A 23,291-nucleotide genomic window follows, 5' to 3' on the forward strand; every position below is an offset into this window, starting at 1 on the left:
GTGTCTCAGTACAGCCTCAGGGGAGTGAGAGAGAGGCTGGATATTTCTGCCTGCTGCTGCAGTGGTGATGTCTTGGGGGAGGGAGGACTGATGTTGGAGAGGAGCCCATTGTTCTAATGGCCAGCAGAGAGGAGGCCAGACCTCAGTCCTAAACAGCTGAGCCTGGAGGTGTCAAAGGCAGCCATAGGGCTCCTGTCTCAAGGGGAAGACAGGCACTGTCAAGAGTCGGGAGAGGAGTTCCTTTCCGGGGATGGGGGCTGTTACTCTGCTAAAGCCAAGTTCTTTAGGAATGGGGGCCTTGTCACACTCAACTTGTGCAGTGCTGATGTCCTTCTCTGGGAGCAGTGTGGGCTGTCATTAGGAAGCTCTTTGAATAAAAGCTCCAACTCCAAGGCAGCTATTCCAGGGACACTGCTGTCACTCCCTTCCCAGGAGGCCCACTTATAGGGACAGCACTGGCTGGTTCATTTCCCTTGGCCACACAGCTCCTGGTCACATACACAACAGGCTGGTGATATCTGCAGGGCTGTGCTAGAGCCGCCTTGGAGCCACAGTGGGGCTCAGCATCTTTAGCTAAGTCTGAGCCAGGACAGCTGGCAAGAAGGCATGCCGGAGACTACACCTGTTTTCCTAATTCCTCCTGCTCATCACATCCCTGCTCTCAGTCTACAAGTGTCATCTGAAAGGCCTACTGTGTTCCTCTGGAAAGCCCAACACGACCTTTATAGGCTGCAGACCCTGGGCTAGGGGATGGCCATCCCATACCTGAGTAGGAAGAAGAGAGTCTACCCAGACAGTCCTTGGTTGCTGGGCAGGGCTGGGTCTGAGGGCACTTGGGACAACACCTGTTTAAGGCTTCTGAGGAGGCTGCTGTGCAGACAGCACTGAGGGAGGACAGCTGGCTCCTAGGGATAGCAGGGAGGATAGGAAGGGGGAGCATCCTGACCCTGGATGCTTTCATTACACCCCAAGAGGAAGGGCCTGGTCAGGAGAGGCTGAGGTATTGATGCGGAGCAGTTGGAATGGAAATAGGGGTGTTGACGAGAAGCTGGCTTTCCTGTGAGGCCCAGCAGGGCCAGCTGCAGGCTGGCATGGGATGAGGAGGCTGGAAGGGCAAGGAAACTATCTAGGCAGAAAGGTCATCCAGGTGACCAGAATGGGAGGGTCCATCACAGAACAAAGGTGGGCTAGCCAGGCAGGAGAACAAAGGAAGGGCCTCAGAGCTAAGGCCCAGCCCTGCCTCTGTGGGTGCATTCTGTAGGGTGGGGACCAATGCATAGTGAGGGCTGCAGGAAAACCAAAGGCCTAAGAGGGTGCAGGATGGCTATGCCAGCCAAAGGGAGAGTCAGATAGGCAAATCCGCTTGGGAACCCTTCCCCTGGCCCCTAGAGCCAACGTCAGGAAGAACTTCTGTGTGATTTCTCAGCATTTGCTCCCTTCCTCACACATGTGCCCTGTGAAGGGCCAGAGCTCAGCTCTTCCACCTTGCCTCTGAGCTTCTGTATATCCTGTTCCTAGAATCAGAAATGATCCCTAAACCTGTCTGGCCTTGAGCTCCCTCCACACAACAACGGCCATGCACACTACTACATGAAGACTGCATGCCCTGAAGGGCAGGCTGCATGTGTGCGTTCCCTGTTTAACAGTGCACCCCAGCCAGGCTGGCAGACCACTTCAACATTAGGCACTCTCCAGTGTGCCTAGTTGTTTTGTACACTGGGGCCTGTGTGGAAAGGCTGCCCTCCCGAGTGCAGGTCTCAATAGATTCATTAGCTTTTCATCAGCATAACAGCCCAGCAGCATCCTTAACTGCAGGGCTATTATAAGCTGCTAGTCACAGGACCTTTGGGCTTGGAGTACAGACTGCTTAGGAAGAGGACAAACCTGGTTTACAGCTCAGTGCGGACCCGGTTGGTGGTAGACTGTCAGATTGTACTTGGATCTGCAGTGTGACCAGGGAATCCTCTCTGGCCAATGTCTGCTGTCCAATGACAAAGACAGAACAGCTACTAAGGAGCCAAGTGTGACCAAGTGGGCAGCTTCTTTAATCTACAACTTTCCTTGGCTATAAGAACCTTAGGTGCCCACAGCTTAGCCAATGGTTCATAAGCAAAGGGATAAAGAAAATACTAGCTAAGTTATTTCCTTTAAGAAGCATATGTGGACCCTGAAAATCTTCACTTAGCAGGAGATTGGGATAGATGCTGGGACTTCCTACTGGTACTCCAGGTGAGGGAGGTATGGGAGAATGGGGCAACAGAAGGATCCAGAGGATCCTAGAAACCCACAAGGAGATCATCAAGGCCAGAGGATCTGGACCCAGGAGTGTCTGCTCAAACAACTGTACCAACTAAGGACAATACATGCAGTAAACCTAGAACCCCTATCCAGATCTAGCCGATGGACAGCACATTCTCCACAGCTGTGTGGAGACCAGGGACTGACTCTGACATGAATTCTGGTGCCTCCTATTTGACCACTTCCCCTTGGTGGGGAAGTCTGATGGCACTCAGAAGAAGGGTAAGCAGGTTACCAGGATGAGACTTGATAGGCTGTGACCATATGGTGGGGGAGAAGGTCCCCTTCTGTCATAGACCTAGGGGCGGGGAATAGGATGAAAGAGGGAGGGAGGGGGTAATGGGAAGAAACAAGTGAGGTGATAACAACTGAGATGTAATCTGAATAAATTACTTAAATAAAAAGAAGAAGAAGAAGAAGAAGAAGAAGAAGAAGAAGAAGAAGAAGAAGAAGAAGAAGAAGAAGAAGCAGCAGCAGCAGCAGCTCATGTGGAGCCAGTATGAGATAAGCCAGAGCAGGGAGTGGCCCTTGGAAATGTGCTGACTGATGACAGTGTCTCTCTGAAAATGGGCAGCTCACAGGGAAGGGAGCCAGAGTCTCCTCTGTGATGAAGGGTGGCTATGGGACAACAGTCAAAACCCGGAAGTCAGTAAGGCTTTCTTAGGGCCTTCCTTGCCCCTGGGAGCCTGACACTGGCTGCACAGTACATAAGAAGGTGGGCAAACCAGACACAATATACTGTGTAGCCAGTGTCAGGCCCCCAGAGGCAGGGAAGGCCCTAAGAAAGCCTTTGTGACTTCCGGGTCTTGACTGTTGTCCCATAGCCAGAAGCTCCCAACCTGGTGCTGTCAAATGCAAGCTGCTTATCCTGTGGCTTACAGCCAGCTTCTCAGAGCCTTGGTCTGATGAGATGTTGGCATCCCTTCCCTGCCATCCCTTCTTGGCCCAGGCCATGCTGGACTAAACTTAGGGACTCTGTGTCTTTTTTTCTGCCCACCTCCAATCCAGATTCAGGATCCCAAGGACGCTTTTGTCTGCAGGAGAGCAGGATGGAATAGGTAACTTACCCTTTCCGTTGGTCGGCCAGCGAGCTGCCCCGAGTCAGAGCAAACATGTCAAAGTCATCTTCTAGGTGACCTGAGGTCTCCAGAGACTGCAGGCCAGCTCTCACACTGCTGGAGCCAAGGTCTGCAGAGAAAGAAAGGCCAGGTGAGAAAGCCACCTGCTGTCCCATGTCCCACTTAGGTCTAGGGCTGTCTGCTAGAAGAGCATCAGGGGTTAGGTAGTGGGACTTGGATGGGAAGCTGCCTGTGGGGCAGTAGGAAGCACTTTCTTTCTTTCTGTTATGTGTGCTCATTTCTAAGGTGGGACCACATCACCTCCTCCCCCTGTGGGGAAGAAAAATGCTGCCTGTGACACCTGCTAGAGCAGCAGTTTTCAACCATGGGTCAAGACCCCTTTGGAGGTCAAATGAGCCTTTCACAGGGGGTCGCATATCAGATATTTTATATTACGATTCCTAGCAGTAGCAAAACTATAGTTATGAAGTAGCAAAGAAAATAATGTTATGGCTGGGAGTCACCACAGCATGAGGAGCTATATTAAAGGGTCACAGCATTAGGAAAGTTGAAAATCACAGAGCTAAAGGAAGAGGCTGGCCAGTAGGACGGGGGTCAGACCTGACTTTTCATAACTGTATTGTCAGGTACTCTAGGTGGGAGGTGAATGGCTTCCTGGGGCTTGGCATGGAGCAGGCAGTCAAGAACATTAATCCCAATCACAAGCAGGCTTGATGGTCTCCAGGGGAGACTGAGGCTAACCTGGGTTACCAAGCACATTCAAGGACAGCTTGGGGAACTTTGTGAGGCCATGTCTCAAAATTAAAGGGTCAGGATATAGCTCAGTGGTAAAACACTTAATTACTATACTTGAGGCCTTAAGGTCAATCCCTAGCACTGTACAAAACACAACACCAAAAGGAAAACAAAACAAAACCCAGTAACAACAAAAAGACCAGTACGATGACTGCTAATGTTTATCAGGAACACAGCCAGGTGCACCCACCTGTAATCTCAGCATTCAGGAGACTGAGACAGGAAGATGGAGAAAGTTCGAGGCAAACTAATCAGGCTACTAAGTACTTAGCAAAAACCTGGATCAAAAGCCACCCAAATCAAATAAACCTTGAACTATCTAATTCTCAAAACAAAGCACCAAAAGAAAGCAAGATGGCAGCCAGGTGTGGTGGTGTATGCCTTTATTCCCAGTGATCAGGAGGCAGAGGCAGGCAGAGAGATGTGAGTTCGAGGTCAGCCTGGTCTACAAAGTGAGTCCAGGAAAAGTCAAGGCTACACAGAGAAACCCTGTCTTCAAAAAACAACAACAGCCCCCCCCCCAACCAACCAACCAACGAACAAACAAAAAAGCAATCTCAGAGTATAATTCAGAGGCAGAACACTTGTTTAGAATGTGCAGGGTCCCAGGTTCCACCCCTCCCCAGCCCCGCCCACCCCCACCCCCACTATCACCGGAACAGAGTGCCTTCTGGCCCTGCCCTGATGGAAGCTTCTTCCTGGCAGCCTCTGACTCCACCCTTCCAACCTTGAAGAAGGACCCATTCCTTCTGAGGCTGAGCAGCAGACTGTCTGAATTGTTCAGATGGGGGGAGGGAGGGGGAAATAAGTACAGAGGGATGGTCAGAGCACAGCAGGATTTATGAAATCCAAGGGGATCAGGAGCTCTGTGCTCCCAAGGCATTCTCACAAGTTTGCCCAACCGTGCAGCAAGATTTGGCTTAGGATCCCAGCAAAGTAAGATGTGGACCAATGTTCTGCTGTTGGGGAATACAGGAAGGTACCCCCAGACCTTTGAGGCCACCCACATGTTGTAACATACCCTTGGCTGTAGCCCCAGTACACTTACTCATTCCTGCCAGTTGGGATGAGAGGTTGCTTGTGGCTGCGGGGTCAGGACCCATGTCAATCAGGTCAGCAGCTAGCGCAGCGTCACTGGAGGCCTGACAAAGGAAGAGGCCTGGGTGATCCTCTCTGGATGCAGTGATCTGCTTCCAGGCCACAACATCTCAGAATGGGAGCTGGGGAGTTTCTCCTCCTCCACTCAGGCTCCAGATGAGCTGTGCCCCAGGAGGCTGGGAAGGCCCTGAGGTACCAACTGGTGGTGGCAGAGCCTCATTTCCCTTAAAGGGGCAGTGGTGTAAGAAGTCAGAAATAGGGGCTGGAGAGATGGTTCATCGGTTAAGAGCATGGCTACTCTTCCAAAGGACTGGGGTTAAATTCCCAGCACCCATATCGCAATTCACAACTGTCTGTAACTCCAGTTCCAGGGGACCTGACACCCTTACACAGACATACACGCAGGCAGAACACCAATGTACATAAAGTAAAAAATGTTTTAAAAAAAAAAAAGGGCAGGAGCAGACTTCCCTATGAGCCTAAGAAGCTCTAGTTTCCTATGCAAGGCATCCAGGAGAGGGTGACAACATCCCTCTTCCTTCTTATCAATACAGCACAACCTAGACACAGAAGAGATGCCTCTTACCTTGGCAGTCTGGCCTGTTCTGAAGCGTTCAAACCTGCAAGACAGAAAATACTCCAGTCAAAAGGACAGATTGACAAGCCGGGTGTAATGGTACGTGCCTTTAATGCCAGCACTTGGGAGGCAGAGGCAGGCAGATCTTGAGTTAGAGACCAGCCTGGTCTATAGAGTGAGTTCCAGGACAGGCAGGGTTATGCAGAGAAACCCTGTCTTGAAAAACCAATAACAAAACAACAACAACAACCAAATAAGCAACCCCCCCCCAAAACCAGAAAGAACAAAAACCCAAACCCAAATCCAAACCCAAGAGGACAGACTGAGATTGACACAGTCCCCAGAGGACCCCTAGGAATTTTGAAATCACAGGTCACTATCAGGATGACATATATACCAGGCTACCCTAAGAGATGCAGTGTCTATTTGCTGTTCCCGTGTCATCACTAGCAGAGCCCCTCTTTCACTTGCACAAGGGTTGGGAATTGTAAGATCAGCTACAGGACCACCCTGTAATGGTCAGCAAGAGACAAGCTGACAGGAGCACAGAGAAAAGCAAAGGACACTCAGCGAGCAGAGGCGAGCACTACTTTGTCTCAGTTGCCTACTCAACACCTGTGTGTATGGGGGGGGTGGCTCTCCAAGGTGACCCCTTGTGTCTAACCCTGACTACTTAAGGGCTAGGGAGGTGGATGAGGAAGACCTCAGCGTGTAGCCTGTTGGAGCTGTGGCCTGGCATAAAGGACATCACTTCTGAATTCATCTGCTGGTTTAATGCCTCTGGGCACCTGCCTGCCAGGCACGGTGATGGCTGAGTTGAATTAGGGAGGGGCCTGATGCTAGGGTATTGGGGGACTACTGCACAGTACACCTGAAGATGGCTAGGAGGAGGCTAATGAACAGGAGAAACTGGCAGTTGCTGCCCGCAGGGGCCCAGCCCCTCTCAACTTACTGTAAGCCACATAGCCAGTGGGGAAAGACAAAAAAGAGGTACAAGGAGTGGGAGACAGCCAGATAATAAACCCTGTTCCCAGGCAAGCAGAGCACTTTGCTGCCTGCTTTCATGACTCCCCACTACCCAAGCAGCTCAGTGGCGGGCAGGGAGCTGGAGGCACATGCCCCTGGTAGCTTGCTGGTGCCTGAAGAAGGCATAGGGAAAATGACTATGGAGAAGCCAAGGCCAGGGCCCAGTGGAGGGTGGGGTGGTACTACCGTTCATGGCGCAGAAACACGTTGTTGAGGTTGTCATTGACCATGAGCAGCTCCTCGGTCAGCTGCTCATTGGAGATGCGTGGGATGAGCTCCAGGACCCGCTGCTGCATGGCACGGCAGGTGCGGTTGAGCTCCTGCAGGGAGAAGTGTGACATTGAGGCCACAAGCACAACATCAGTCTGGGCCTGTCCTGGAGGAGGGGTCCTCATGGTACCACAGAACAGCTTTTCGGGTTCTGCAAGCCTGAACCGTTCAGGGTAACTGAACTACAGGGTAACTACCACCTTGAATTGTGAGATGGGCTCTTACTTATGTTGCCAGGCTGCTCTAGGGCTCCTGGCCTCCAGTGACCCACAGTAGCTGGGAAAGAGTTAGCTTCACGCTAACATTTAAAGTACAGGCACTCAGCCGGGGTGTGGAGGGGGTGGGAGGTGGCACACACATATTATCCTAGCACTCAGAGAGGCAGAGGCAGGTGGATCTCTGTGAGGTCAAGGCCAGCCTGGTGTACAAAGCAAGTCCAGGACACTCTGGGATACACAGAGAAAGCCTGTCCTGAAAAATCAAAAAATCAAGTACAGGAACTCAACATGCTAATGATTGTGCTGCTTTAATGGTGCAGACTACAGAATCAAGTTTCTGCTGCCATGTTTGCTTACTGGAAAACAAACCAAACCAAACACATCTCAGACTCCTAGACCAGCTCATCGGGCACATATGGTGAAACAGCGCAAACAAGAGAGACAGTGTCTCAAACAGAGTGAAGGAGAGACCCCACTCCCTCAAGCTGTTCTCTGACTTCTATATGCATGCTGTGGTAGTCACATGCCCTCACTCATAGAGACATCATGCACACAGGTGCACAGCAAATGGAAAACCGGAGGAGGAGGAGGAGGGTGGCGATGATGGCAGGCCTGCGAATGGGGGTGGAGGAGTGTGAACTGGTTGTAGTTTCTCCAGGTTGTAATGTCCTGATTTCAAGTTCTTGCCCCATTATTCTCACTGACTAACTTTTTTCTCTTTTTGATAAGCTTCTTATTTTTGGAATAATTTTTCAGATTTATTGAAGAGCTGTAATGACAGCAGAGAGGGTTCGCATTGACCTTCACTCAGTTTGACATTTGTCAAAACTAAGGCATCAACACTGATAGTAACTAAACTACTTACTCAGGTTTTACCGCTTTTTCTATTTCTGGATCCTACACTATATTTAGTCAGAGGCTGGGTGTGGTGCTATGCACACAGCCCTAGTGTGTCAGAGAGGCTGAGGCAGGGGGATAAAGAAAGTTCAAGATCAGCCTTGGCTGTATCATAAGATCTTGACTTAAAAATAAGTAAAACAAACCTCTTTTGGTCTATAGGCAACTAGTCAAACTGGTCATGTCTTCCCCCAGTGCCAGGCACCTTGTCCCCAGCCTCCCCTAGGTCAGTCTCCTGAGTTTCTTCATCCGCTCAGGGTGACTTTCAACACGTCTGGGTTCCCCTTGACTTCCTCCCATGATGAAGCATAACTGACTGTTACTTCCTGCTTCCTCATGGCCCCTCTGGACAGAAGAACACAGCTTGAAGTCTTTGCTCCCTCCAGCCACAATGATGCTAGGCATGTTCCAAGGCCTCTCTCTCTCTCTTCCTTAGTTCCTGCTCTGGAGAATGGGTGTGGCCAGGGCTACGAGTGAGTATATATTACATACCTACACTGAGCTGCTTGACACACGCAGAGTGCTCATAATGTGGGTGCTAACCCCGTGTCACCTCGCCAGCTGGCTGCAGCCTTCTGACTATCCCTGACATGTACTCATACCCACATGGACTTGGCTTGGAACATATAAAACTAACAACCACCCTTAGCCAATCCCCTTTCTTCATCTGGTGGTCACACTCAGGAGTCCACTAAGCTAAGACACTCCTACTTTACTCCCCACCTTCAAGTGTGGGGATCTCTGAGCAGTCACGGGGACACAAAAGTCCTGGCCTCAAACTGCCCTCTGGGAGCAGGTAGGAGCGTTCTGCACACAAAGCATTCTGTCCTTCCATGCATTCTAGAGACTCCTAGGCTGTAGCAGCTCCCAGCTTTCTTGTTGCCACCCTGAGTGTCCCTCGCGGGAAGGCTGCCTAGCCCCCTTCACTCTGGTGCCCCACCAGGATCATTGAGCATTATCTAACACCTAGGTACAAACCCCAGCATTTCCCACCTGCCTCAGCTCCCCAGGCGCAGACGCTCACTCCTCTCAAAGCCGATGTTGCTGGCCTTCCTGCTTGCTACCTCAAATACTGTGAGAGCTGCAAACCAGCCCGTGCGGCTTTTCCCAGTGCTGCTCATGCTCTTCCGCACTGAGTGTAGGACTTGATGTTTCACGAGTACAATCACATTTAATTCTCATGCCCACTTGTATCAAAGCAGGCACACACACAGAGAAAATGAGGGGCTAGTTTGTTTAAGTCAGAAGCAGTAGAATTAACATCTGAATTGCCATCTGATGCAAACCCAAGGTTCCTGGTTGTAATATTTTCTATTGCCTCAGAGCTCCCAGCAAAACCAAAAAGATTGCAATATAGGCAGGGCAGAGACAGGTGTGGATGCGCATGGGGTTACCTGGGTGGGGGCTGAACCTGGATGCAGGCTGTTGCTCACCTGTAGTAGCTCCAGGTCTGCAGGCTCTACCTGGGTGGGCACCAGCTCTGTCAGCATCTCTGACATCACTCGCACATTTCCACTCACCATCTCCAGCTCACTGCGCAGCTTCCCAATCTGAAATGCACATTGTAAGGGGACAGAGCCCACATGACTCCCTCAGCTGTGGGGCCCAGGAACTGCCCCACCAACACACCCTCCACACAGCTCCCCTCCCGGCGATAGTCTGTACTCAAGAGCCAGCAGAGGTTTCATCCCACCACAGAGCCCCCTCAGAGAGGTACTACCAACCGCTGCCATCTCCAAACCAGGAGCCAGGTACAGGGGAAGGCTGAAAGAAGTGTGATAATCAGAAGGGAATATGCTAGTGAGTGTGGTTGGAAGAGCGCCAGCATCTGTTGGAGCCAAGATGGCAATTAATGAGGCCCTAGGGAGTGGTAGTTCCCTACCTCCAGAGAGTAGGGAGGTAGGCTGCAGCTGCCTTATGGCTGGGAGGACAGAGTGGGCTCTGTCTGTCTTTCCCTCCCATAAGGGAACTGGGATTCTGTCTTGCCTCTGGTCTACTTTAGGGCCCAGGCTCATCCAAAGTAAGTACCAGGCCTGCTACCCACTTGAGCATGAACCTCAGATCCAGGACTGGTAGCAGTGATCTAAGGGAGCTATGATTCAGACCTGGGGACATAACAATGAAGTGGTCAGTGTCCTTAAGCAGATGAGGTGTCAGGGTCTCTGTGCAGTGTATTTTGTGAACCCTCAGGGATTTCAAATGCTCATTGACACTGTGTCTGTCTACTTTGATTGCTGAGAATCATACGAAGTCCCTCCCCCCATATGTATTTGGCCGAAGAACCATCTTATAATGCATGGGCTGGCTCATGAATCTAGTGGCTAGGAGACTACACTTTGGGAAATACTGGTATATTCTAAATTATGTGTCTGAATGACAGTGAATTTCAGAATTTGAAATCATGGTTGTGACAGCAGCTACCATTTGCTGAGTAGTTAATAAGCGCCAAGCACTGAACACATATCATCATAGGTAGGCTCAGCCACCTTTATAGAGTTTGAGGATGAAGAAACATGCAAAGACAAGTACCAAATCCACTGCAGGTGACCAACAGCACAGCCCAGTGTCAGGCAGAATGACTCTTAGTGTGAGTGGACAAGCTGCTTATCACCAACTTGCCACATCCAAACCCAAAGGACTCTAACCACAAAGGAGCCTAGGAGTTACATCACCACACTACGGCATCCTAACATGGTCCAAGAGGCAGAAGGGGCTGTGAGTCAAACAAAATACTCAGCTTTATTTGACAAGAACCTCCTAGGACTAAAATAATTAGCCTTAATACACAGACTTTAGGAAAACTAGTTCAAATCAGAAGCAAGGTAGATAACTGTTTTGGATCACAGGTAATTTTACAGTTTTGTAGGCTTTAACTCCTTGCTTGGTGTGCCAACCATCTCTAGTCACACTTGCTGTGTGCGTGGTTTCATAACTTGCTCTAAGGTAACGGAAGCTTCTCTCTGGGGGGCTGAGACTGCACTGCACAGAAGTGGTCAGGGGACAGTTTTTCAGAAAGGAGCTTTTCTCATCTGCATAATGCTTGTTATTTGTTACCACCAGCACACTCAGCAGCTAAGTCTTCACACTTCTCCGGTAATGGTCTAAGGTCTGTGAAGGCCTCAAGCCCAGCCCAGTACTACGTCTCAAGTGACAATGGTCTGAATTACAGTGACCTAGTCTGGAGCAGGCAACCCTCTAGAGTAGCCACAAGCTAGGGAAACCTCCCCAGAATCTCATGCTAGGCCTCCAAGCTTCTTCATGAGGCTTGTGGGAGACCTCAGTGCACTACAAATGCAATTTCTCATTTTGTACAGATGCAGTGAGCGTGCGCTCTCTCTCTCTCTCTCTCCCTACGCCCCCCCAGACATGGTTTTACTATGCAGCTCTGGCTATCCTTAAACTCTCAATGCAGACCAGGCTGGCCCTGAACTCACACAGATCCACCTACTTTGCCTCCCAAATAGTAGGATTAAAGGCATGCCACAAACCTCAGAAAGCATACAGCTCTTTTTTGTTTGTGTGTTTTTTTCGAGACAGTTTCTCTGTATAACAGTCCTGGCTGTCCTGGACTAGCTTTATAGACCAGGCTAGCCTAGAACTCACAGAGATCTGCCTGCCTCTGCCTCCTGAGTACTGGGATTAAAGGTGTGCATCACCACGCCAGGCTACAGATCTTTTAAAGTTGTCTTCAATTAGAATCTCAATTCAGATGACATTCTATGTGAGCCTATTACCACACAAATAAAGTGGAGTGGCCCAAGTAGATGGGAGTGCCTGCTTGCTGACTGTCTCCTCTCCATGGAAGAGTTTGGAAAATGACAGTGGTACTGGACTGCACCCCAGGAGTCAGACAGACGGGGACCTGAATCTGAGCAGACTGGATGAACATAGCAGAAGAGCACACATCTGTGGGCTGCTGAGAGGGCAAAGGAATCGCCACAGTGCTAGGCACCATCTCTGACACCTCCCTGGACCTTTTGGCTCTGCCATAGGCTTGTCTGCTTACCTGCTCAGGAGTTGGTGTGATGGGTGAGTCACCCGGGAGAAGAGCTGGAGTGGGCAGAGGGGTGGCATGCTGGCTCAGGTCTCCTCGATGGCTGCTGTCGGAACCCACAGAGTTCTGTCCGGATGGTGGCTCTGAGTTGAACACAGTCTAGGCAGCAAAAGACAGGGTGAGCGAGGCCTGCTGGGAAGGTACTGAGCCCCTCAGGATACCTCTTGCCCCACCCAAAGTTCTCCTCACCCTCTGGGGTGTGTGGATGGGTGACAGCATGTCCAGGTCAGTCATGGGGAACTCCAGGCCCTTCCTTCGCAGGTCCTCGTAGACAGCAACAACACCTGTCAAATCAGGCGAGCTGCGGAACGCGTCAGCCCAGGACTGAGAGGGGACAAGGGGACATGGCCGGTAACCACTGCTCACCTTCTTTTCTGTGAGCCTGCCCCACCCTGGCACCCAGAGGACAGAAATGCTTCCCTCCTCTTCTTTCTTCTGCATGGTTCTCTAACCCTGTGCACCAGGCTCAGTGATAAGGCCTGCTGCACAGGTAAGCAGTCCACTAGCAGACAGTGGCAGAACAGCCCTGGCACTCCCCCAGCCTGAGGCCACTGAGCCACCACCCTGTCAAAGAGCATCAAAGAGCGCACCTGGATGAGGTTCAACACCTTGTCATGCACGATGGTGGGTGGATTGTTCTTCGGCAGGATGGTTCTCACAAGCACATTCTCTACGAAGTCCTGGCTGGCCACCAGGACATGGAAGCGGTGCCCGCAGTTCTTAACACACGTTTCCAAGACCTGTAGGTCAGGGTACCCGAGAGAGTGAGCCATCCGAGGAGGGGAAGTGGCCCGCCACTCCAGTGAGCCTCCTTTTCTATCCCGGAGGAAAGCCGAGCAGAGGAAAGGAGGCTTCTAGAAGGGAACCCCGAGGACATAGGGATGCGAGCAGTGCTTGCCTCACAGGGAACTAGGACACGCAGAATGATGTGACAGACAGGACTGCCTACTAGGCTAAGGCCTGCTATAACCTAACCCTGCTTTCTAGCTCACATGGTATAGAACAGTAATTTTTCTTTCTTTCTCTTTTTTTTTTCTATTTTTTCTCCTTGCCCCCCCCCCCCCCCCCCCCCGCCATGACAGGATTTCCCTGTGTAGCCCTGGCTGTCCTGGAACTCTCTTTGTACACCAGGCTTGTCTTGATCTCAGAGATTCACCTGTCTCTGCCTCCCGAGAACTGGGATTAAAAGCACGTGCCCCCACACCCAGCTAGCGCACTGCTTTTCAATCTTCCTAATGCTGTGACCCTTCAGTATAGTTCCATGTTTTGGTGACCTCCAATCATAAAATTATTTCTGCCACTACTTTTGCTACTATGAATTGTAATGTAAATATGTAGTATGCAGGACATCTAATATGTGACCCTTGTGAAAGAGCCATTCAACCCCAAAGGGCTGCGACCCACTGCTTGAGAAACAGTTCTAGAAGCTTAGCAGTTCTCCAGGAGGACTCAGAGACAACTTCAGCTTCCCCTATAAATAGGTACCATTGTGAGCCAAGGTCCAAGCACTGAGCTCTCCCCACAGCCTAGCAAGAGCTGCCTGCACTCTGCAGGGTAGCAGGCCCATCTGAGTCTAAGGATCACCACGGTAGAGGCTGGGACAGGCTGTTTTCCTGCCTACTCCCCCGCCAGGCCGTCATGAAGACAGGAAGCCTAATGCTTGGCCCATACTGGCCTGGCTCAGAGCTGAGGCCAACACTGTTCTTAGACACTGCATTTGTTATATGTTCATTTTTTAGGGTGTAGTTCTAGAGAGAAGAGGCCCGAGTGTTTCTACTCCGCAGCCTAAGGCTGTGAATTTCTTTTCAGTTCCTTCCTTTTGTCATCCACCTCCACCCACAGTGTGAGTGGGAAAACAATTTGCCCATGGTCCCTTCCTTCCTTGCCTTTAGATGAGAAACCCAAGGGTGGACGGGGTCCCACTACACCTAACTAAAGGGAAGCAGCTTTCAGCAGACCATGGTCCAGCCATAGCAGTGATCACGGAGGGAGGGATAGACAGACAGGTAACAGGACACTCACCGTGAGGGCCAGCATGACCTCGTGGAAATTCTTATTCCCCACGATTCGCTTCTTTACTGCTCGAAAGGCATCTTTGGGGCTGGCAAAAAGGATAAAGGGAAGGAGGAGTTTAATCATAGGACCCTCTTCCCCGGCACAGCAGGCCTAGGACCCACGTTCAGGAGACTGTGCAAAGGTGGGTGGGATCTTCCTGCCTCCCTGCACCTGACCTATGTGCTCAGGTTCTGACCACACCAGGATCCTGCTGCCTGAGCACAGCCGTCTCAGGAAAGCCTGACAGTCCAAGCACCAGGTAGATCCTGAGCCTCTGCTCACAGACTCATGTTGGGCAAGGTGTGAGTGAATGCTAAAGGTACAGACTCCCAGGCCTCAGCTGAGAGTACCAGACAGAGCTCACCAATGGGACAGTCCCAAAACGTGCTTATTTCTCCTGTACCCCACAGCTCTCAGGGCCTCCGGGGTGTTGATGCTAAGAACAAATGACCACACGCTGCATGTTCTAACACCACAGCTTAGTCAGTTCTACTATCTGAGCAGCTGTGTGCATGCGTGTGTGCATGTGCGTACATGTGTGCACATGCCACATATACTGCTTGCAAGGATTCTGGGATAACTGAAGGAAGAAGCAGTTTCAGGGAGAATGGGGTAGAGGCCAAAAGGTCCTCAAGGAAGTAGCCAACCCTAAAGGATGGGCAAGTGAGTGGGAAGACAGCCAGTGACTCAGATGCAGGGAGCTTGAGCTAGGGTTTGGTGGGGAGAAACTGCTTTGGAAGGTAGATAGGAGGCAACAGTGCAGAGGCGGTGAAGGGCCAGGAGCCTGGAGTGCCTACATACAGCAGGTGGCCACAGAGAGCCTGGAGGGCTCTGGTTCTCCCTGTCCCACCTGCTGAGCCTCCTCCTCCTGTCCTGCCCTGAAGGCCTGTGTTGGATCCTGTCCCCCACCTCCAAACCCCTCAAGGGAAGGTCTGTGAGGCTCCCCTGGGGGCTGTCCTCTCCATTGTGTCCTTCACGGGACACTAACCTATCCAGGCAGAGAAGGCAGTTCTTCGAGGGCAGGCAGTGTTCTGTCTCTCAGCAAAGCCTGGGCTCCTGCAGTGGGCTTTGAAGTCTATTCTGACTTGGCCTGTCTGTCAGTGCTGAGCTTTAATGTCTGCAACAGGACAGTATGGAATCCTGCTAAGGTCCTCAGCAGGCGTGAAGGCAGAGGCCTTCAGGATGGATCCTGCATGGAGGCAAAGCTGTGCAGTGGTCACTGCTACAGCGGAGCAGCCCAGGGAAGCGAGGGTGTGTGCGTGTGGGGGTGGGGTAGGGCTGTCAAGAAGGGTGGGAACAGTCTGTACTCAGAGCACCTTGGACAGCTCCCTGCCCTTTCCCTGGCTAGTCCCAGTAGCAGCCGGTATTAGCTCTTGGTGTCAGCACTGCTATAGTGTTTGGATCCTAATGTCCCCATAAACGCCCAGATGTTTAAGAAATGCACTGATGAGTCACTACAGAAACTCTGGGGCAAGGCTTAGGTTGGGGGTACAGTTCAGAAACAGTGTTTGTCCAGCATGTGTGAGGCCCTGGGTTGGGGTGGGGGTGGGGAGCTGGAACCTGCTGGGTGGACTTTTTGTCATTAGACATGTGACTTTGAAGGGTGCCATGGACCCCTGATCCCTGTCACTCTTTTGTTCTCTAGCCATGAGGTGAGTGTTGTTGGTCATCACATACACACACACTCCTCATCATGTACAACATTAAGACTGTGAGGCAAAAAAACAAAAAACAAACAAACAAAAAACCTGCTTTGGTTCCACAGTGAATTTGAGGCCAGGGAGGCCCTGCCTCAAAAACAAACAAAATCCAAACCAAACCAAACTGAAAATGAGATACAAATTTCTCTTTATAAGCAAAGCTTCTCAAGGGCATTGTTACAGTTAGGAAAAGCTGACAGACACAGGCGCTGACCTGTGTAACACTTCAGTACCTGAAAGGGATGGATTCTACCCCACCCTTCATGGGGTGGCCTGGAGAAAAGGGCACAGCACTGGACGTGGACTATGTATTGCACAGAGACACAGATGAAGTGTATGGCCATCATATGATTCCACCAAAGACACAGAGGTTTAGATAAGATTGGTGAGGCCAAGGGTAATGCCTGCCATTGCCCACTGCTGGCTCCTCAATGCCGCATGCAGTGTCTGGAACATTTAATGCTCCATGGACAGCAATATAGCCAGTGAATTGACTACAGTACTTCCCAGGTTCATCCCAGAGAGGGAAACATTGTCTCCAGATATTGCAGGGGCTTACAGCACCCCATCCAGAAAGCTGCTAGGCCTTTCCTGAGGCTCAGTAGGCATGTCTAGCTCCTGTCTTTTTCCTGTGGTCTGATTTGTCCACTTGGACCCCACTCTCAGTATGAGTCCAGATGAGGATGTGGGGGTGAACCACACAGCACAACTGTGAGGGACTTTGGGGCCTGGAGGTAACATCGTCTTCTAGCCTGAGATACCCAGTCTCCTTGAAGTTCAAGCTGCAGTCCTGCCTCCTGCCACTCTGTGCTAATCTGAACTTGATTAGGAAGATGACCTGCGTTACCAGAGCAGAGGCCTCATCTGGCCTGTACTCCCTGTCTGCCATGGCCACCCATACTCCACCTCACCTTTTCTGGTCCACTCAAGGGCTTAGGCTCGAGTTCTGGCAGAATTTAACAGAGGTTGGCTGTTGAGGAAAGAGCCCTGGAGAGGTAATGTAACTTGTCCAGGGTCCCATCACACAGACGGCCTACATGCACCAGGCAGAGGAAGACAGGACTCCAACGTCTCTCCCACAGCACATGCTCTGGCTGGGCTCAGCATTCTGAGGGAACTCAGGGCCCCATAGCTGGTCTCCTGCAGGCACCTACCCCCACCCTGATCCACAAATCTGCTCTGCTTCCATGACTGGCCTCTGTGTACCCCTGATGGGTCTGCTGGCTTCTAATCTTAAAGAAGTACACGTGTGTTCTTGCTCTCAGAGAACTCCAGCTCTCAGCATGCAGAATGGCACTGAGTCTCCAGATGGCCTTGTCCCAGGGAGGTGATGTACCAGGGCTGGGGCTCCAGATCTGTGTGACATCTAGCCTGCTGTTCAGAGGTGCTGCATGGGTCACAGCACCAACAGGCCTGCTGGCCACACACTGTGTCTTTTTTTGAGACAGGGTTTCCCCATGCAGCCCTGGCTGTACTGGAACTCGATACGTAGACCAGGCTGGCCTTGAACTCAGAGACCTACCTTCCTCTGCCTCCCAAGTGCTAGAATTAAAGGCGTGAGCCACCAACAACTGGCTCACATCGTGTCTTTGAACTTTATATTTCTGAGCTTTTCATCTACCTGATGATGGCACTGTACTGGCACATGGTCCACAGATGTTTAAAGTACCATGTGACTGTCTTGGATGGAGTATGGATACTGCACACAGGGTTAGACTTTATGGCTACAACAGTGGGGAGCCTAGGGAGGCTCCATCTGGTGGGACATAGGTGTGAATCAATGCTGGTGTGTACTGTGTTACAGTTGCCTGCCACAGCCCACAGCCTGCAACCCCTCCCCCCAGGGTCCTTACCCTTCCTCGGTCTCGTTGATGATGTCACAGATCTCCATGTTGAGGGCCCAGTCCTCGCTCTGCAGGGAGCCATCTGTAGCTTTCTCTGTGAAGAAACTGTGAGTCACAAAGGTATGGGGAATCCTAAATGGGCAGGCTCAGATAGTGGAATGAGGAGGGAATAGATAAAACAGAAGATCACAGACTCTTTCTAAGCACTCAGGTTTATATGCCGTCCCACTTGTACCAGCCATATGAGGTCGGAAGTATCCTTACTCATTTATGGATAAGGAATCTGGCTCAGAGAGTCCCAAGTGGATGAATGGGACCAAGAACTGAGACAGGCCTGGCCTTAGAGGGCAGCAGAGCCCCAGCATTGCTTTACTGTGCAGATAAGATGCCTCTCTTCACTTCCTAGTGTCCTTTGAGTTGGAAGCAGTTACAAGATTCAAAACATAAAAAGTCCCAGAGAAGTAGTCAATGGGGAGCAACTCTCTCTATCCCTGCCCCAGGCTCTTATTTCTTACAAGCCCCCACTATAATCAGTTTCTTCTTTTTTTAAAATGGGACTTGGCCTTCCATGCCCCAGGCATAGTTTCTCTCCATAGACTGGGACAATGGCAATGCTTAAATGGCTCTTTCTCACAATGGCTGTGCAGTGAATGCTCTAGCTCGTTCTCTTCCTTTTCTGGTACTGGGCTTGAACACACGGCAGGCAAGTTCCCTCCCACTAAGTTACCGTCCTAGCCCATTTCTTCCTTTTAAATTAACACAAAAGCCACACAGCATAATTGTATGGTCAACTGGTACAGTCATAATGCTCTGTGAGCACTTCCACTCCTCAGGGTATTTTCATGCTGGGATGATCTTTAGGGTAAGATCTCTGAGCCAAGGCCGGGCGTGGTGGCACATGCCTTTAATCCCAGCACTTGGGAGGCAGAGGCACGCGGATCTCTGTGAGTTTGAGGCCAGCCTGGTCTACAAAGTGAGTCTAGGACAGCCAAGGCTACACAGAGAAACCCTGTGTCGAAAACAAAACAAAATAAAAAACCCCAAAAGATCTCTGAGCCAGGAACCAGCTATAAAATTCTCAAGGCTTGCAATGAGTAAGTGAACATGGTGGCATGCACATATAATCCCAGCACTTGGAGGGCAGAGGCAGGGGGACTGAGAGTTACTGGCCATCCTGGTGCTACACAGCAAATCCAACTCCAACCCGGGCTACATAAGAAGACCCCATCTCCAAGAGCATCAATGGGTGTTAGGTAGACCTTCTCCAACCCTACACACACACACACACACACACACACACACACACACACACACTGCTATGTCTACTGTTTACAAGTGACACCCATACTCTGTTTCACTTCCTGTCATGCCCTGGCTGGTATGGCAAATGTATGTATTTTTCCACAGGTAAGCTGTGCGACAGGTTAACATTCCATACTCAGAGGGTGAGATCCTTGGTGTCTGCCCACATTCGCCCCCTCCTTAGCTGTCATGCTGTGTTCTCTGGCCTCCAGACTCTGGCTGCATATGTGGTGTACTCACACACCTGCTCATCAGCCAGTTTGGCTGGTGATGTCACTTGTCTTTATTGCTGGGTGGTGCTGATGGCTTACCATTGCACAGCTATTGGTAAGTCAGGCCCATTCCAGGCACTGAGATGCCTGCTGGACAAAGATACAGTTCTTGCCCCATGGTGTCCAGGACAGGCCTTGGCACGTGGCACATTCTCAGCAGGCCTAGGAGAGGATGAGGTGGTCTGTCTCCACATGACTGGGTGGAGCTCTTCCAACCTGCAGCAATGCCCCTGCTGGGCTGACCAGCGAGCCTGCTCTCTAACTGGCATGCCTTCAGTTCCACCCTTGCTTCCTGCAGCCAGACAGATGCTAGTGTGGCCAAACACATGACAGGAGGCTGAGACAGAAGGGCGGATGCTTTGCCACTGGCTTATGGCCAGGGGAGGAACCAGGAAGGTGTCTCTGTAGTAGGGCTGGAAGACAAGGCCTATTCTTCCCACAGATAGCTACTGAGTGTGGCTTTTGTGTTCCACTCCTCATCTTGAGGCCAAGGGTCCCCTTGAGCAGGTTGTGACTTGCTACAGAGTGCCTGGGGCAGGGGCTGCTTAAACATGAAAACCCACGTCTCTTCCACAGGCTGTACTCAGCCAGATGACCAGTTCTGAGTCATGTTTGACCTCAGACCTATGTGTAGCAGTCACAGTGCACTGCCAATGCCGCCTCCCAAGTCTGCATTATGCTCATTCTCTTTCTCTCCCTCCCAATGCCCACCCTCCCATTCTTCAGCTGCTGAGAACGGCCATGTTCTTCTTGTGCCTCAGAACCTTCCAGGGTTCCCTCGTCTTTGCCTGGCCTACACACCCTTCGGTAATATTGTAACCTCTTAAACTATATTACATAACCACCAGCATAATTAGCTAGTTATAATAAACATGAGACTTAATTGTCACCCCATGAAGTGTATACTACCACCTCCACCTCACTAATGAGGAAACCAAGACAGAAGGGTCAGCACCTGAAAACAGCCACCCAGACTGGCCACAGTGATGTCACCTTTAACCTCAGCACTTGAGAGGAAGAGGCGAGCCTGGGCAACAGAGCAAGGCCATTCAGAGCTACATGGCCAGATCCTGTTTCCAAACCAAACCAAGGCCGGGCGGGTGGCGCACGCCTTTAGTCCCAGCATTCTGGGGCAGAAGCAGGTGAATCTCTGTGAGTTTGAGACCAGCCTGGTCTACAGAGCAAGTCCAGAACAACCAAGGCTACACAGAGAAACCCTGCCTCATAAAATAAAAAACAAACAAACAAAAAACCTCAAGCCCAAACCAAACAAAACTCAGAACAAAACAACAGCACTGTATGGTGAGGGGTGGCTGGTTCTTTGTAACAAATTCCTCATGCCTGCCTTGCTGCTTGGGGTCAGGGTATTCCAAAGTCTTGCCCTTCCTGGGGTCGTGCACTCAGCCCACCCCTAACCCATCCACCCAAGGGCCTCACAGCAGTCCTCTTGTTGGCGCTGGTGATGGCCATCACACACTCTGGTAACTGAGCACCTTCCTCTGTGGAGAGAGCTGAAGTTTCGGAAGGGGCTTATAGCCATGTGGAAATGCTAGTAGCTGGGGAGGGAGAGCTGGGAAATCACATGTGGGGATGAGGCCGGGACAAAAATAGTCTAATTGGTGTGGCAAGGGTGCCAGCAGAGATCTGGGTGACAAGCAGGGAGGAGGAGGACTGGAACCTCAACAGGAAGGGATATAGGAGGTGGTGGCAAAGGTAAGATCTTCTGAGCTGCTGAAGTGGAAGCTAGCAGAAGGGCGGCCTGGTAGACCCACGCAGACCACTGCTCCTCCAGGCTGGTCCCTGGGTCTGTGTGCAGCTGGCAGGATCGAGCAGCTACGGAATCTGGGATCCCTTCTGACTTACTCCGAGGAGATGTGCCCTGTAAGTGTGGTTTTGAGAACAGGGTTGCCATGTTTTGTTTTTAATCATGAAGTCACTTGCTATTTTAAGAAGGGATGAAAACACTCACTGTGGATACCAGCCTCCCAGAGCATGATAACTGAGTCAGTCCTCCACCTCTGGCTGCTGGAAGTGACTTTGAAGGGCCGCTGGGCAGCGCCCCCTGTCTCCTAGCTCCTGCAGCTCTCTGTTGTCACTGAAAGCTTGCTAATGCTCCTGTGATCAAGAGCTTGTCCTCTGTTGGACCTGATGCAGGGATGTTCTGTCCAAAGGCAACACCCGTCAACCCTTGCCCCAGGCCTGGACTGTCACCCATGTCCTTCTCCTTTAATGCAATTCTAATCAGTACTCTGCTGAAAAGTTATCTAAAGTCCCTGTTACCAAGGGTTATAACCCGAACTCTTCAGAGTGAGAGGAACAGTCAATGCTGAGTCCCCACCTTCTGCACCCCTTTTCTTTTATATCCCTGGGTGCTGCTGGAAGTCCAGTCTTCATGCAGCCAGACACCCAGTGTGTTCTCTCTCTCTTTCTGTCTCTCTCTCTCTCTCACTCACACACACACACATACACACACACTCTCACACAGAGTACCGTGTGCACTAAACACAGGACAGAGAACGTCCTGTACAGAGTAACACTCACTACGCTCAGAACAGGCTAGAACTGGGGAACACAGAGCTCTAACTTGTCTGCAGCTACCTGGTTGGTAAGCTGCAAAGCAGAGATTTGTACTCCAAAAAGTCTACTTCTCAAACCCACGCACCCTTTTGTGTGGTGTATGAGTGCGTACCTGTGTGCTCGTGTTTTCTTTGAGAAAGGATCTTGCTTTATGTTATCCTACTGACCTGGAAAGGCCTCTGTAGACAAGGCTGGCCTAGAGCTTACTCTGTAGACACAGCTATCCTGGCTCCTACTCTGTACAGAGGCTTGAGACTTACCGTGTGTATAGACAATGTTGGCCTGGAACTTACTGTGAAGACAGGCTGGCCTGGGACTTACTCTGTAGACAGTGCTGGCTTGTATTAATCCTCCTGGCTTTGCTTCCCACTTGGCTTATAGGCTCAAACAGACCTGTAGCCACTGTCACATGCCCCCTACATGCCTTGAAACATGTCCAGACTCTGGGGAGACTTTGGTGAGCAAGGCCAACAAGGCCCTACTATTGGCAAATGTGCGGTCCATTGGAGGCTATAGTGGACAATGCAGGAAGTGTGGCTGAGTCAGCACACGGGCTGTGGGGCTAAGGTACAGAAGAGGAAACGAGTCTGGTGATCCACAGCCCACCCTCCCTGCTCGTCCTGCACTCCGTGGGCCACCAGTGTTCTGCATCCAGTGCAGTCTCAGCTCTGTCCAGTAGACTCCTCAGAACATATGTCCTTTCCATAAGGATGTGAGTGCATCTAGGGGCACATGAGAGCTCATGAGTCTCTCAGTTCTCTCCACTGGATGAAGCCTGCAGGACCTGTTTGCTAAATGACTCGTTGCTGATGAGGCTGTCTTTTCAGCCGTCACCCGTACGGCACTTTAGCTAAGAGAAGCACCTCCACCTCACATTTCTTGATCCCTAGTAGCTACTGAATAAAACCCTAATCTGTGAGAAAATTCCAGGTCTGTCCTTCCATCTATCCATCCATCCGTCCTTCCTTTTTTTTCCGAGACAGGGTTTCTCTGTGTAGCCTTGGCTGTCTTGGACTTGCTTTGTAGACCAGGCTGGCCTTAAACTCACAGAGATCTGCCTGCCTCTGCCTTCTCTGAGTGATGGGATTATAGGTGTGCCCCTACTGAGCCCAGCTCCAGGTTCCTTCTTAATCTGTGCTCTAGCCTAACATCTTCATCCCTGATGTAAGTCCATGCTGGACATGATCCCTCCCTGAGTGACACCTGTGATGCAGACTAGCTGTATCAGC

The 23,291-nt window shown here is 51.0% G+C and overlaps 1 protein-coding gene across 3 annotated transcripts in view; it reads right to left on the reverse strand.

The window, feature by feature from the left end:
* The window catches only part of TOM1 (target of myb1 membrane trafficking protein), a 38,013-nt gene that overhangs the window by 6,662 nt on the left and 8,060 nt on the right, over nt 1-23,291 (reverse strand). The window contains exons 2-11 of one of the 3 annotated variants that reach the window (XM_084756336.1): nt 17,921-18,005; nt 14,335-14,413; nt 12,903-13,052; nt 12,502-12,636; nt 12,265-12,411; nt 9,692-9,808; nt 7,060-7,193; nt 5,857-5,890; nt 5,221-5,314; nt 3,366-3,486 (exon numbers count right to left, since the gene is read on the reverse strand). In XM_084756336.1, the coding sequence (XP_084612462.1) occupies nt 3,366-3,486; nt 5,221-5,314; nt 5,857-5,890; nt 7,060-7,193; nt 9,692-9,808; nt 12,265-12,411; nt 12,502-12,636; nt 12,903-13,052; nt 14,335-14,413; nt 17,921-18,005 (1,096 nt within the window). Of the gene's footprint in view, nt 1-3,365; nt 3,487-5,220; nt 5,315-5,856; nt 5,891-7,059; nt 7,194-9,691; nt 9,809-12,264; nt 12,412-12,501; nt 12,637-12,902; nt 13,053-14,334; nt 14,414-17,920; nt 18,017-23,291 lie in introns of all 3 variants that reach the window. The other 2 variants (XM_084756337.1, XM_084756338.1) reach the window with 2 other exon arrangements.

This window comes from Acomys minous (assembly GCF_964271855.1).
Source record: "Acomys minous genome assembly, chromosome: 14".
In the NCBI taxonomy this organism is placed as follows: Eukaryota; Metazoa; Chordata; class Mammalia; order Rodentia; family Muridae; genus Acomys; species Acomys minous.